This window comes from Apostichopus japonicus, chromosome 22, assembly GCF_037975245.1.
Source record: "Apostichopus japonicus isolate 1M-3 chromosome 22, ASM3797524v1, whole genome shotgun sequence".
Classification (NCBI taxonomy): domain Eukaryota; kingdom Metazoa; phylum Echinodermata; class Holothuroidea; order Aspidochirotida; family Stichopodidae; genus Apostichopus; species Apostichopus japonicus.
The window spans coordinates 22,039,355-22,053,911 of NC_092582.1; the positions used below are offsets into that span (position 1 = coordinate 22,039,355).

At 35.6% G+C, this 14,557-nt stretch overlaps 1 protein-coding gene across 4 annotated transcripts in view; it reads right to left on the reverse strand.

Annotated features, from left to right (window-relative positions):
- Positions 1-14,553, reverse strand: part of LOC139963912 (serine/threonine-protein phosphatase 1 regulatory subunit 10-like) — a 38,611-nt gene extending 24,058 nt beyond the window's left edge. Inside the window, exons 1-3 of one of the 4 annotated variants that reach the window (XM_071965136.1) lie at positions 14,075-14,553; positions 13,672-13,824; positions 2,998-3,101 (exon numbers count right to left, since the gene is read on the reverse strand). In XM_071965136.1, coding sequence (XP_071821237.1) covers positions 2,998-3,000 — 3 coding nt within the window. In that variant the 5' untranslated portion in view covers positions 3,001-3,101; positions 13,672-13,824; positions 14,075-14,553. Of the gene's footprint in view, positions 1-2,997; positions 3,102-8,252; positions 9,598-13,671; positions 13,825-14,074 lie in introns of those variants that run through there. The other 3 variants (XM_071965134.1, XM_071965137.1, XM_071965135.1) reach the window with 3 other exon arrangements.
- Positions 14,554-14,557: the final 4 nt, after the last annotated feature.

Genomic DNA, 14,557 nt, shown 5'->3' on the forward strand with positions numbered 1-14,557 from the left:
TCAGCTTAAGGCATAATTGTAACTAGATAGCGTACATATGAAATTATATTCCAAATAACTTATCATACTAGTAAAGGGTTTTCACAGGGTCATACCATCATTGCTGTGTGGGTTCTTATATACAGGTACAAGCCTTCTGAATGCTACTGATTAGTACAATTCACTGGAAATGGTAGTTTGATAGCATGCATGAATTAGTAATTTTTTTTTCACTAGAAAAATAGAGGAAGGCAAGATTTGTTAAAACATGTATTTTTCTTTCAGCAAAATGGCATGCCCTGTGCAAACACTGTTGATAGCCACACCACGTCAGTCACACTTTCTGGAAATAGAACATTTCGACATACAGCACATGAGTTAACAGTACCATTGGAAATGAACACAACCTGGCTTCAATAAAGGTAAAAAGAATGACCTGCAAGAGCTTCATAAACCTGGACACCCCTGTTAAAAGAACCATCCTGTACTTTAAACACCTTCAGTATCAAGTATCATAGGGACAGAGACCCAGTATAGTTTATAACACTATTTAATATTACATTGTCCAAAATTTCAGTTGGACTTGCCTTGTTATGTTCACCTGGTTGGTAATCTCCATTAATAAACCCATTTGTGCCTAGGGGCGATTTTTTTTCATAATCTTGGATGTGATGAAGATTTTTCAACATATTTTAATGCCTGCCATCACTTCTGTAACATCCATTTGATCTGACATTTGGAAGACAATGCAAGCTTACAATGGGAGGAAACTTTCAAGACTTGTTTACCTTGAAGCTCTATCTCATATTATACATACTGTTTAACATTAGTTTGTCATGGAGAGCTTTTATGTTATAGCTTTTATGTTATAACTTTCATTTGAATTTGATTTTTTTTTTTAATGATCAGATTACTGCCTCTAGACTGCTCCTTGATAGTTTGCAATGTTTATTCTCGAGTGAGCCTGTTTTGATGACTGCATAGTGAAGTATATTACAGCAATTGGTTGCATCCAATGATAATTTGACTATTCTATACTGCCCTCTGTGCAATTATGTTAAATGATATATGCAGGTCTGTCTTCATGCTTGGATGATTAATTTGCTAGATTACTGACCTATTTTCTCAATAGTAGCCTTAGTTCACAATTCTAAGTGCATATAGGATCACTGCAAATAGCAATGGCTATTTATGTCCCTAGTGTTGTATTCTTAGGAGCATGTAACTGTATATTGCTCTAACAATGAATGACTTCCTCATGATATTGTAACAGGCTGTTACTGTACACAAGCTAACAGCCTATTTTAGGTTTAGTTTACAGCAATGGTGATCCAGGATATGTTTGTGGTATACGTATAACCTGCTGCTTTAACATAATGTACATGGTGGGATTCCCCTATCTAAATGGTAGGGATTTGAGTTGCATTTGTTTGAAGTTTTTAGTTTTAGTTCAATTCACATGATCAAATGTTCTAAGTGTGAGAAACTGGAGGACATACATGTAGGAACATTTTCTTTCTTGCCTGCTGTACAAGAATTAACAGTAGAAACTAGTAATACTGCAAAGCTCTGTCTAGAGTCTGTTATGAATGCAGCTCAAATTATTATTTACCCTTTGCAGCATCAATTTTATTCTATAATTTCTCTCTTAAATAAGGGTGACAATTTTAACAGTCCTGATTCAATTGGCAACCACTTGACACAGGGAAAAAAAGCCAAGGTTTAACAAACCAAACTTTAATTGTAATATGGTGGATAAACATGTTAAGTTGAATGAAGTCACATTATCTCTTTGAAAACAAAAAAAAACTCCTATCTCAAAACTAACTCATGATGTGATTTACTTTCTAGTTAGAATATTTGCAAAGAAAGATAGCAGAGGAGACCGATCGAAAGGACTTGGGTATCTTTAAATGGCTTTTTAGCTTGCTGCAAGAGTGACGACTGTCTGTGTTTGTAGAGGCTCTAGTTTCTCTGGAATCAAGGAATAGTATCAGGCAAGGGACACAGGGAGGAGATAGGGCAGGTTGTAATGGTCTTTATTTGAGACCGTGCAAACAGGGAATCAATCAGTAAAGTTTGTTTATTATCCATTATGACAATGTCACAGACACTCTACACCAGTGCCATTGACTAATACATGTGGGATTTATGGAGGTCAGTTCGCAGTGTGTGTTCTTCCGATAACAAAACGTAGGACGGCAATTATTGTACATTTCATTTGGTAATCAGCATTTATTCCCAAACATATTGTACATCAGTCGCTGATAAAATTATATTCCAAGTTTATTACAGACGGATGTGTAACACCAGTCAGTGCATTATAAGCAAGACTGCTATACTGAAGACTGTATCCCAGTGTATGTCCATTGTCAGGGTGCAAGGATTGGCTAGAAAGACGTACTGCCTATCTTAAAGATGGTCAGTTAACCCCATACCTGGCACCTTATCCTACTTATTAATGGCTACCAGGTTTATCCTAGGATAATAATACCTTTTCATCTGGCACCTTATGAACACAGTGCCAGCTTATGCTCATCTTTTCATCTTCCAAGTTATTTCTTTAGAGAGCAGAATAACTAAAGCAAGAGCATATTTTATACTTACCATTAGGGACTTCAACAAGCCCCCATGAGATTCCAGCCATGAACATATAAAACAAAGCCAGTTATGCTTTATAAAAAAAAGCGTTTAAAAAGAAACACAGAAAAAAATAAAAAATGAAAATAATAGTCCACACTTTTTGAGACGGAAGTTATACATGCACTTATAAATTATGAAATTGTAATGTTGAGATGAAACACAAGGTGAACGAAGAGCAGCCAACGGCTTATTACTGATAACGGAACCTATGTTATGACCTGCAGAGTTACTTGACACTCTCTAATTCTATTGCAGTTCACATCCATTGTTCAATCGTTCATCAGTCCCATTATAACAGCTTACAGTTGTAGTTATTTTTACTCTTCAAGCATACAAAATATTTATGGTTCATTGTGATAGAAACATTTACTGTACCATTTTGAAAAATTTGCATCAAAGAGTTCGTTAAGAAAAGATGCAAAATTCTCCTCTGTCGCTTCTGCAATGCGCGTGTTCTATCTTCAATGGGCTCAGCAAATCTGAAAGAAAAAGGAAAGGCATAACAATAATACCAAAAATTGATCATTTTTCTTACATTTCCCACTTGAAAAAAACAATGGCATTCTAACGCATTGATGCGCAGTATACTTTACACCACTTGATGTTGCTACAGTACCTGCTTGTAAAAATGCACTGTGTTCTTGATAAATTTGGGATAATAGTGAAATATTACAGACATTGTGAGGGAGTAACACACACAGTACAGCACGTGACAGGGATAGTGGATACTCCAATGGTTTAAGTCATTTGCTCAACAAAATTGCTGAAATTTTCCTGCACCCATAAGTCAAATTCTTCCTCCTACAGTAATAGCCTTTTGTATCGTTGAGATACAGTACATGTTTTTGAAAATTTGGTGAAACTATACGGATGCTTTTGGAAAGAGCATATTTAGTGATGTCATCAATTCAATATGGCAATTAAATTAAAAATGTGATGCTTTCAAGAAAAATATTGTTACAATTTCATAAACAAGCTGCAATGTAACGAAATTCTAAATGGAGGGGAACGTAATGATTGACATTTGACGACCAAGCAAACATTCTAATAAATATATCATTATCACATTTCAAGTATAATTCAACAAAAATATTATAAAAGGAAAGTAGAACGTTTTAAGAATATCTACCATAATGACATCACCGACCACCTATAGTACTATAATCCACTTTTTGGAACCTGGTTTATTTTGTACAGTTACAGTAACTACTTTGCATTTAAAATGAGATTTTCAACCAAACCTGTGGAAGGTTTTCCTCAGGTTTCATTTTAGTTCCAATGAATGGAATATTTCTTGAATGGAACTTTGCTTGCTAATTCAATGCTCCCACAGAATTTATGTCACTCAATCTTTCACAGGGATAAAATCATTCAAGGACATACATGTTCATCGTTTAGTACGGCAGATACAGTATTTAGTATTTGGCTGATATCTCATGTTCAACATGACAGGTACAGTCAAATCACATGACACAAGTCATGAATAAACATTAGAACAAAGTACCTGCAAGATTGATTTATTCAGTGATAGACATCTAAAGTTAATGTTACATTTACCAGTATTAATCCATATTTTACTCCAACAAACGGTCCCACATACAATAAATCTAAGTGTTCATGCTACATACAAACAGCAGATCATGGCACACACATTATGTACAACCTATCACCACACAGAACCCTTGGCACTATACTGTAAAGATCTTTAGGTACAGTACATTACCCTTACATGTATACCCAATCCACATTTTGTCACTCATCTGCAAATATCGAATAAGCAACGCAACTACAAGTGATTCACTCCCCCCCCCCCATCCTTCCCCCCCCCCAACCATCCTTCGCCAACTACATTTAATTTAGGAATAAATAGTATTGTACTTCCATGGTAGAATCAGACATTAGTTATTTTAATAACCAAATCAGGGTTTATCAGCTTTTCAAGATACAAAGTACAGTATACTATACACCCACATACATGTATCCATGTATTTCATTGACAGAAATTTGTTAAGAATACTCAGTTGCAACACAGTTGACGTTACTGGGGGGGGGGCATGTCTTATTTCAAAATTAAGTGTTGAAAATCTTTTAGCATTCAAGAAGATGGCAAATTTAGTAATTTACTACTTTGTCCCACAAAACAGCTGTCTTATTATACCATTGTTGTCTGCTACATTAGATCTTATAAATAATGCAGAAAGGCTGTCACGTCAACCCAACCCTGGAAGAAAGTGAAGCCTGCTTAAGTAATATCACACAATATGGCTGTTTATTTTCAAGTAATATCACACAAATGCACTGGAGCACATATTTCAGTTTTAACTTTAAGCACTAAGTGCTGAGCCATCACACAGGAGGGAGGGGGGGGGGGAATTCCCTCTTACAGCAAGCATAACTTTGTACTTTGTTACATTACAATGATACTGTGCGAGGTGGGGAGACAACATTAGAATCCATGGTTACACAATTGTATCTGCTTTCCTGTCACTTTAGGAGAGTGGAATGCACTAGACTACTAAGTACCATAATGTTTGGGTATGACCCTTTTTACCAATTACAAATCTGAACTACATGTACTGTACATGTATCAGAAAATATTCTAAACTGTATGTTTTAATTGTAAGGACGGCTGAATGAATTTGAACATCAGAAAATTTGTTAGGCAATACCCATTATAATCATGTATTTTTGCCATTTTATTCTGAAAAGGGGCATGAATATACATTAAAATTTACAGAAGCTCATTAGATAGTTAGTGACAATACATGGCCAGTATTATGCAGATCTTAGTGAATTGTTGGATAACCAAGGTTTCAAAATACTGTAAATTCATGTCATGTTCACAAAATGTACTTATTAATCCCATATATTTCATACATTTTCCATCGACCAGCCACTCTAGTAAATTTTACTACCAAGTTACAACTAAATCACATTCACATTTACTGAGGACAAGGGCCGTGGGGGCAGGCATTCCAAGTCTTCATTACTACTAACTTATGCTCTAAATAAGTATGGTTCCAACATTTTGTTGTTCAGTCTTCCTTTACCCCTAAGCCAACCTTTAACCCCTCACCAGCAGGAATGTGCTTATATAGCAATCAGGTATTTTGCATAACATTTTTTGTTGTTGATGGAATAGTCTAGCCTCTGGGTTAATTATTCCCTGTAGTACTACCAGTGACAGTCTACCACAAAAAAAAAATATTTGTATAATTTCAATTTGGACAATAGACATGTCACATACAGTGTGTCTCCGTGACGTTCCACCTGTGATCACTACTAGCAATTTGACTTCTGCTAGCATTTCATAAAAAAAATAATCATAAAAAACAGAGATTAAGTTATTTTGACCCAGAAGTACCTTTAGGGTGGCCAATGACATCACATCAAGTGGAGGACACATAGGAATCAAGAGCCCCAGGGACAATTACACCAATTTAAGCATAATATGTATGCAGTATTATACATATTATTTATCCCATATTTCAAGAAAGCCAACACAGAGCAGTAGTTGCAATTAGTATGAAAAGTCGAGCTAACCAATACATTTTCATCACAGTGACTTCACTCCTGCTTGCTTGAAGCCTCCCCCGCCCCCCCCCCCTCCCCCTCCTTTTTGGTATAAAATATGACAACTTCAACCAGCAATACTCTGAAATCAGCATGTGGGAATAATACACAAGTTTTCACCTTTGTACAATTGTTTATATGTAAAATACTGACATGTTTAAATATCATCTTCACTCAAAACTTGAGGTAACCACCTTAATGTCATTGTCTCATTGAGTGTGTGTATCAAACACCATTTGAATTTGATTGAAGACTTTTATTGATCTTTTGAGGTATGAAATGCCAGCTTAAAGTCTGTATCTTTGAAGTGTAGCCCATAATATAAAGTGTAATATTACTACACAAATCTTACGTTGCATAGCAGTTAATGTAAACAGAACAATGATGAATAATCTGTGAAGTGCAAACACTCAATTATTCCATACCTTGCTTCAATGATGGAACTGTACAGCATCTTAGGATTTATTCAATAAAGACTGACCCCCTCATCTTGCCTCACCTCCATAGCAACCACACACAAAACAAATTTATGTAAGCTATACTTCCTACTGTCATAAGAGACAGTTAAGTTCAACAATGTTAACTATACACAAGCAAGTAATATATCCTATTGCATCATCTACAGACCATGTGTACTCATAGTACTACTGTATGTATAATTACTGACAATGTTACAGGCACAATCAATCACCTGTAACAATATCTAGAAAAAAATATTTCATTCATTCATTCATTCATCTTCCTTTCATTGTAAGTGTGGTTCACTTGATGAACCAAACTTAATAAATTAATACAAGACATAGGTCTTACAGCGGGAGGGAGGGGGAGGGGGGAAGAAAGGAGAAGGGAAGGAAGGGCAGAAGGGAGGGGAAAGGAAAAAGATGGTTACAAAGGATGAGGGCAAGGGAAGGTAGGAGAAGGAAAAGGGATAGGTAGGGTGGGGGAAGGCGAGGCAGGGATGGGAAGGGTGAGAAGAGGAAGGATGGAGGGGTGAAGAATTATTGGCTGAGGGTGGAGGACGGGAAAGAAGAGATGGAGAGAGAATTAAGGCTAGTACAAGAACTTAGTTAACCTACTACAGTATATTAGTAACGTGTACTCAAGTAAATGGATATAATTTGCACATTGACGGATACCCCTCAATCTATATACATATGTGATTTAAACAACTTACTATAGCTGCCCATGTGTGAGCTACTAAACCTTTTTAACTAACAAACAAATTCAATTGTTCATGTATTATTTGGCAAACCTATGCAGAACTCTGCCAATTATAGTGCCCCCTTCCCTTTCCTCCCATGAGAACCTGTGGCATACCCACAATTGTGGGTATGCTACAGGTTTTATGTACCTTTAATATAGGTGAAGTGGCATACCCACAATTGTGGGTATGCCAGAGGTTTTATGTACCTTTAATATAGGTGAAGTGGCATACCCACGTCATACAATTGCGGGTATGCCACAGGTTTTATGTACCTTTAATATAGGAGAAGTGGCATACCCACAATTGTGGGTATGCCACAGGTTTCATGTACCTTTAATATAGGTGAAGTGGCATACCCACAATTGTGGGTATGCCACAGGTTTTAAATTTATGTACCTTAAATATACTGTAGGTGAAATGAGAAGATGTGCATCATTAATGCCGGTCATCATCAATACAACAGGATATTAAAGCTCTTCCAACTAAAATCTTTAACTGCTTCAACTTATTACCTAATCAAAGATTGACTTTAGCAGTCTGAACATTATATGACCTAGAAATTCCCAAAAGGCACCAGAAAATCTTTACAAATTATCCTTTCCAAAAAACCAAAAAAATATTCTTTGATAGAAATGCTTAACAATTTGCCTTCTTTGGACACTCACAGGGCTTCATTTGTACACAGTAATATCGATTTGAAGGTACATTCTGATTTAGTATGTGACAGTAAGTATGCAATATTGCTTGTATTATTGCTACACTACAAGTTTAACCTACTGCATACATTTATTTATCTACTGGATATCTTATCAAAACTACATTTTAATTAATAGTAAACATAAGCCGGTAGTACCTTTTAGACTTTTACCTTGTATCCTTGCTAATAAAATCCAATAGAAACATTAAGACTCCTACACAAAAAGACTTTTCCAAGAGTAAAAATAATCTCCCCGAAGAAACGTTTATTTCAAAGCAACTTAAGTCCAATCACAAAGAAAACCAATCAGGAAATGAATTCAAATTTAAACGTTTCGGAAGATATTTGATTGTTGAAAGAGGCGTCATCAGGTATCCCCATTGTTATGTAAAGTGACTTGCCAAACAAAACAAAAACAAAAGCGTCCCTTCATCTCAACTTGGCAATGCACCATCTCAGGCTGCAAGTATCGTATGTTCTCCTTCCATGCTTTGTGAAGGGGTTAATTATCTATTGTCTTTACTTATTTGTTCATTGTCTTCTTTGTTGCTTAAAAGAACCACATTCTGTGATCAACAGAAGGGCAAGGCAAACTTTTGATGGTTGTTGGAGACAAAGCTCGTACAAAATTATTTTCATTTGCTGACCAGACAAGTTTGCACACAAAATGAAGAAAATTTTGTAAAAAAATTGTAATTTGAGACAAAGGCCCCTATGTATTTTGTCAATGTGACTAATACTAGTTATGAAATATCTAGGCCTAAGTTGTTCTTGCATTCTTTAGAATTAGTATTGAATTATTCATTAATGTATTTGTTCATTGAAGGCTTTAATTTGGTGACAAATTAGTAGTATTCTGCAGTTATAATTAATTTTCCGTCAAACACATAAATTTGCTTTGATATTAGATTACCTGAGGCTAAACGATACGTACATATTGATACTGATCTTTTCCTGTCATTGTACTTCTCCCCAAATGGCTAGCGGAAAATGAAAATAAATATGCCTTTTTTATTATATAATGCTGTAATTCCTCTGTATACAGCAGGTTACGTTATAATATGCATCTTTTATGTATAATCTTATACTTGTATTTCTTAAGAGTTTACTATAGTCCCATGTAAAGTGCTTTTAGATATTCTTTCATGTAATGTGCTATATAAATATAATGTATGTAATGCACTATATAAATATAATGTATGTATGTACTATGTACCCTGGTGAATAAGTGGCATGTTGCCGCTGCTTTAGATAATAACCTTTACACACATTTACATACTGTACAAGTATCATTTGAGTTTAGGATAACCTGTTCCTTTATAGAGAAAGCAGAAGCTGTGTGGATCAGATGAAAATACTGACTTTAGAACAATTCAACTTGGTGACCCCCAGGAATTGGAAAAGTTTTCCTTGTTTTTCTTTCAGGAGTTTCAGCCCTGGATGACTGGAAGAAAAACAACATCTGCTACTACTTGGTACTCCATATACTGTACACTAGCCCTACTGCACACTATTCTGCACACAATTGCATGTACATTTGCAAGTACTGTAGTCTACAGTGCATGAATGCTATTTTACACTACTCCAAACAGTGTACAATAATGTACACTTTTCGTGCACAGTGAACCTTTTGCACAATTACGTGTGCATTTCACACAATTACAAACTAGTCTGCAATGTATGCTATTTTACACTACTACACACTACAGTAGTGTGCAGTGCATGATGCAATTAAACACTACTCTGCACAGTGTCCATTAAGTACACGCTAGTGTGCAGTGTATGCTGGTACTGTACACTTCCTCTGCGGAGTATGGCTGCTGCAGTACACACTACTCTGCACAGTGTACACTTGTTGTAGTCTGTACTGCACCCTACTTTGTACTGGGTATACTGATGTGGTTAACTTGATACTACTGTGCTGGTGGTGTGTCTCACAACATGTCAATTGATATAATTTGACAAAAGGAACCTAAATGAGTAAATTTAGCAAGAATGGGTCAGATTTCATTTATCTGAAGTTAGACAAATGTTCCACATGTCTGCATGTACAGTCCAATACAAGTATCACAGGAAAGGTAGTCTGTAATAATGCACACACAATACAGTAACTTTGAGCTCTGCATTGTTGAGATATTGCATGCAAGGAGTGGATACGATCGATATTACAGTAGGCTTGGGCACATCTGTCACACAGGATTGGTGTGACCACAGTCCTAAGAGTCACGACTCAGAATGATGACATCACAGAAAACGTGATTTAGTAAAAAGTCTTTGTAGTACAATGATTTGGTAAATTGCTTTCCACAAAACATGGTACTGGTTATGCAAAGTCTGTCCTAAAAGATAATTAGAATACCTTCCTGATAGATTGTATATAGATTAATATGTGATAACTTGCCAAATTCTTTCTCCATTATTTCTATTAGGCATTCGTGAACACTGAATAACTAACTTGACTAGGGATGCACCGGATCCAAATTTTTGGATCCGGCCGGAACCGGATTTTGCCGGATAGTACATGAAATCCGGATGGTACCGGATTTTTCATTACACAAAAGAAAATCATTAATAAGAAGTAGAAGTATGAAACAAGGAGCAAATCTTAGGTGAGGTATACGCATATTATAAAGAAGGTGAATTTAAGACCCCATTTATGAGATTAAATATGACTTGAAGTGGTGGTGTAATCCACATTCTTTAATAAAATGACTACAATATAATTGTTGACAAGCTTGATACAGTATGTAAATTTGCTTGCTGGAAAAATACTGCATACTACCTATGAAATTTGTTTTAAAACGGGAAAATGATTTCACTGCAAACTGTATTTGTTGTATATACTGTAGCTTCATATTATTACAGTAGTTGTATTATTTTATTTTGATACTTAAAAATTGTGTGGAAAAAAAAAACGTCAAAGAGTTAACTTGGAACCCAACACTCGCACTTCGCATCCCTTTTAAAACGAGCCGGGACCACCTCTCTGATCACCAGGGGATTACACATACTGTAGAGCATTTTCTACAAAGCAATCTGTTCAGATTTTTGTGCAAATCTTTTGGACAAACGTTTTTCTGTCATTCGATACATACCAGGAAGTAATTTATCTAGTAGTGTACTACATACCAAAATGGTCAAATTGCTTTGTATATATTCAAAGACGTATATATAGTTCTTTTCTACACATAAACGATAAACCATTAATTTTTTTTTTTTAAGTGACAAAAAAAATTGGGAGTTGTCAAAATGCTATGTACACAGTATGTGAACACTAAATTATTCCCAACATACATTAAACAAGTTTTCAAATGATTCGCTCTTCCAACGTTCGTTCAATGATACAAATGCTAAGTGCTTGCTAACCTTGACTAACCATTTCATGGTGATAAGTACTGTTACAATTTATAGTTATAAAGAATTAGGCAGTGGTAAGTTGGAAACATAACTTTACCATCAAGTGTTTTTGGTCTAAAATGAGAGACCTGAAGTGAAGTTTTAACAAAATTAATGATTTTTGACTTTTTGACATACAGTAATCGATGGTGAGATCATACAAGTGTTGTTTTTGCCCTAGAAATCTACAGCCTAACTTAGAAATGGAAGCATGGAAATTTACTGTACATGTAGTTTAATATTTACAAATTTTTGCAAGCTTATTTCAGTTTGTTTTGGTAGGTTGCCTGTAGAATTAAGATGCTGATACATAATGCTAATGCATTATGTCTTAATACATTAAGACATAATGCATTAGGAGATAAATAGACATTTTAACATAGATCTCTGCATCATGTACAGTATTTCTTAACTTCTCTGGCCGTGCAGGACACAGGAGATTATTTTTGTCACAAAAGCAAAATACAATGCAAATACGAAAGTGCAGAAGATGTACATACTATATCAAAAATATGGAATCCATAGCGGTTTATTCGTACTAGGAACAAATTCAGAGCCATTGAGGGCTGCAACATCCTACATGGAATGCCATACATGATACCCCAAAGCCTATATCATAGTCAGTTCAGTAATGTCAGCAATAAATTCTCATTTGCATTAACCACAATATATTCGTATACATAAGTACTATAAAAAGTGCAGCTCTTTAAAGTTGCATAAGAAGGAAATCAACAATGTAAGTATAAATCTATGACGTACTGATGGAAACATGTACTTTTTAAGAAAAAGTAGCCCAAGAAAGAACCTGGGCACGAAAACCAAACGACTGATCCGCTCTCAGCCCCAGTCCCCTTGCATCGGGACTGTGACTGTGTGATCATCGTCGGGTGTGCATCACCCGATATAAATCTATGACGTACTGATGGAAACATGTATTCTACATATTACAAGAATAAATAATCATTTGTGATTCAATCAGAGATCAATAAACCGATACCATATATTTGTATTACTGTTTCATTTTAGACAGAAAAAACAAAAAACTTTGATATGTCCACCAATATTGGAAAGGCTGTATTATAATTATTCCATTTATGTTGCATACTGTAAAATATCCATCTAAGAAACACTCTGAATTCCAAACTTCCACAAAATGATTGATCAAATTTTAAAAGTTCATAGTAACTTAAACAAGTTTGTGTATTCTAGTTAGAACTATAAAGCCATCCTTGATAATAAACTGTTTAAAACCACTATTACTTTCTGGATGGTAATACAACTAGAATTAGGTGACTAGATGTCTGCAATTTTCGGGGACAGTCCCTGATTCCAATGTTTCATTTTCACTAGGCCTACCAGACTAGCACTGTTGATTGTCTGAATAACAAATACCGCACCGGCCCGGCAATAAATAAATGATACTACATTCTTCGGAAAATATTCCAAAATCTATCAAAATTGTGGCAAACCATAAAGTACTAAGTACAAAATATTTTACTTCATTTTATCACGGTACCACAAAATAATAATTCTTGAAAATAACATTTACTTTAATACTGGCAAAAGGTATCACCATATTGCATCTGAGGACCTCCAGAAATACAAAAATTTCTCAAAGGGAGGGGAACCCTTTCCCCATTGACCTCCCCCCATGTCACACAATCCACCGTCAACACTTGTTCCAGATTTCTATTAAAAAGATATGGCCACCTTAAATTAAAACTATAGAACAACCAGGTGCATAGCTAGATGTCATCTTGTAGGGCCAAAAGCTTCCCATGGGGGCAGAAACTATTTGTCTCAAAAACTAACAGTTCTGACAATTTTTATTGGGGGGGGGAGGGTGGAGGAGCCAATTTGTCATGGGTTTATATCCCCTTCCCCAGCCCCATGGCCAAGCCACTGAGAAGGACATGACAACTCCACTGATACAAGACATTGTCAACTACTAGTACTATGGCAAAACTACAATGTAGCCACCTAGTTGTCCAACCTTCACAAACATGATCAAGTTTGAACAAGTTCAGACAAATATTTGATAAAAACTTTGGTCAGTTTAACTACCAATCTTCATTGCAAGATTGTAATATAGTTTTATGCTTATCTTGTTAAAATTACAGCTGATATCCAACAGACAACAAAGGTTAATTTAACATATCAAAAAGCATATTACAATTACATGATTTACGTTCGAAACTTCCAGAACTTGTAATTGGTGTAAAGTTAAGGCCCTTTTCTTTGATCTGATTGGCTGTTCGCTGACTTTAACACGTATTGAATATTCATATAACTGGATAGCCAAAACCCGGGAATTTTCTACAACAGCGGCCATCTTGATTTGAATGCAAAGAAAGAAATAGCTGTAATTACCTTACCTTTTATCGATCCTAAGGAAAAATGGATACAACAAAATGTTGCAAGAAAGATATCAAATTCAAAATTTTCACCAAACGACGACGAACGTACTGAATATCATGGTACAACGTCAAAACGCTGTCCATATCACACCCATCATATGGGCATGTAGAATATATAACGTTAATATATAGCAACTGTCCATACTGTATATCAGTATCACTTACATTTATTGCGATTGCCTGGTCATCCGAGCCCAACAGTACTCGCTGGTTGAGATTTTATATTCCTGCAATTGTCTTTGATCTTTATATGATGTCGGCTAAGGCCTAACCTTTCTGATTATTACGAATATGACAGACAAATAACGCCTCGCCCAACATCTTATCGCAGTGCAATACTACAAACCCTACGTACTGTAAGCTAGTGTGCCATGTGTTACTGTATCAGCTTGAGAACTTCGAGATGCCTGCATTGAAATTTCTATTTCTTGAATATCTTCGAAAATTATCCTTCATTTAGAAATTTTCCTCCTACTGTGACATCCTTTAGTTTGGATATCGTACACTATAACCCTTATAAGAGTATTAACAATGAAAATTGGGAAAATTTTTGTTGCAAAGACACACACTTCTGTTTAAGCTACAACGCCATGCCAGCCCAGCTCTGTAATGCTGAACGTAACGTGGATCGATAAGCAGTAGCACTGC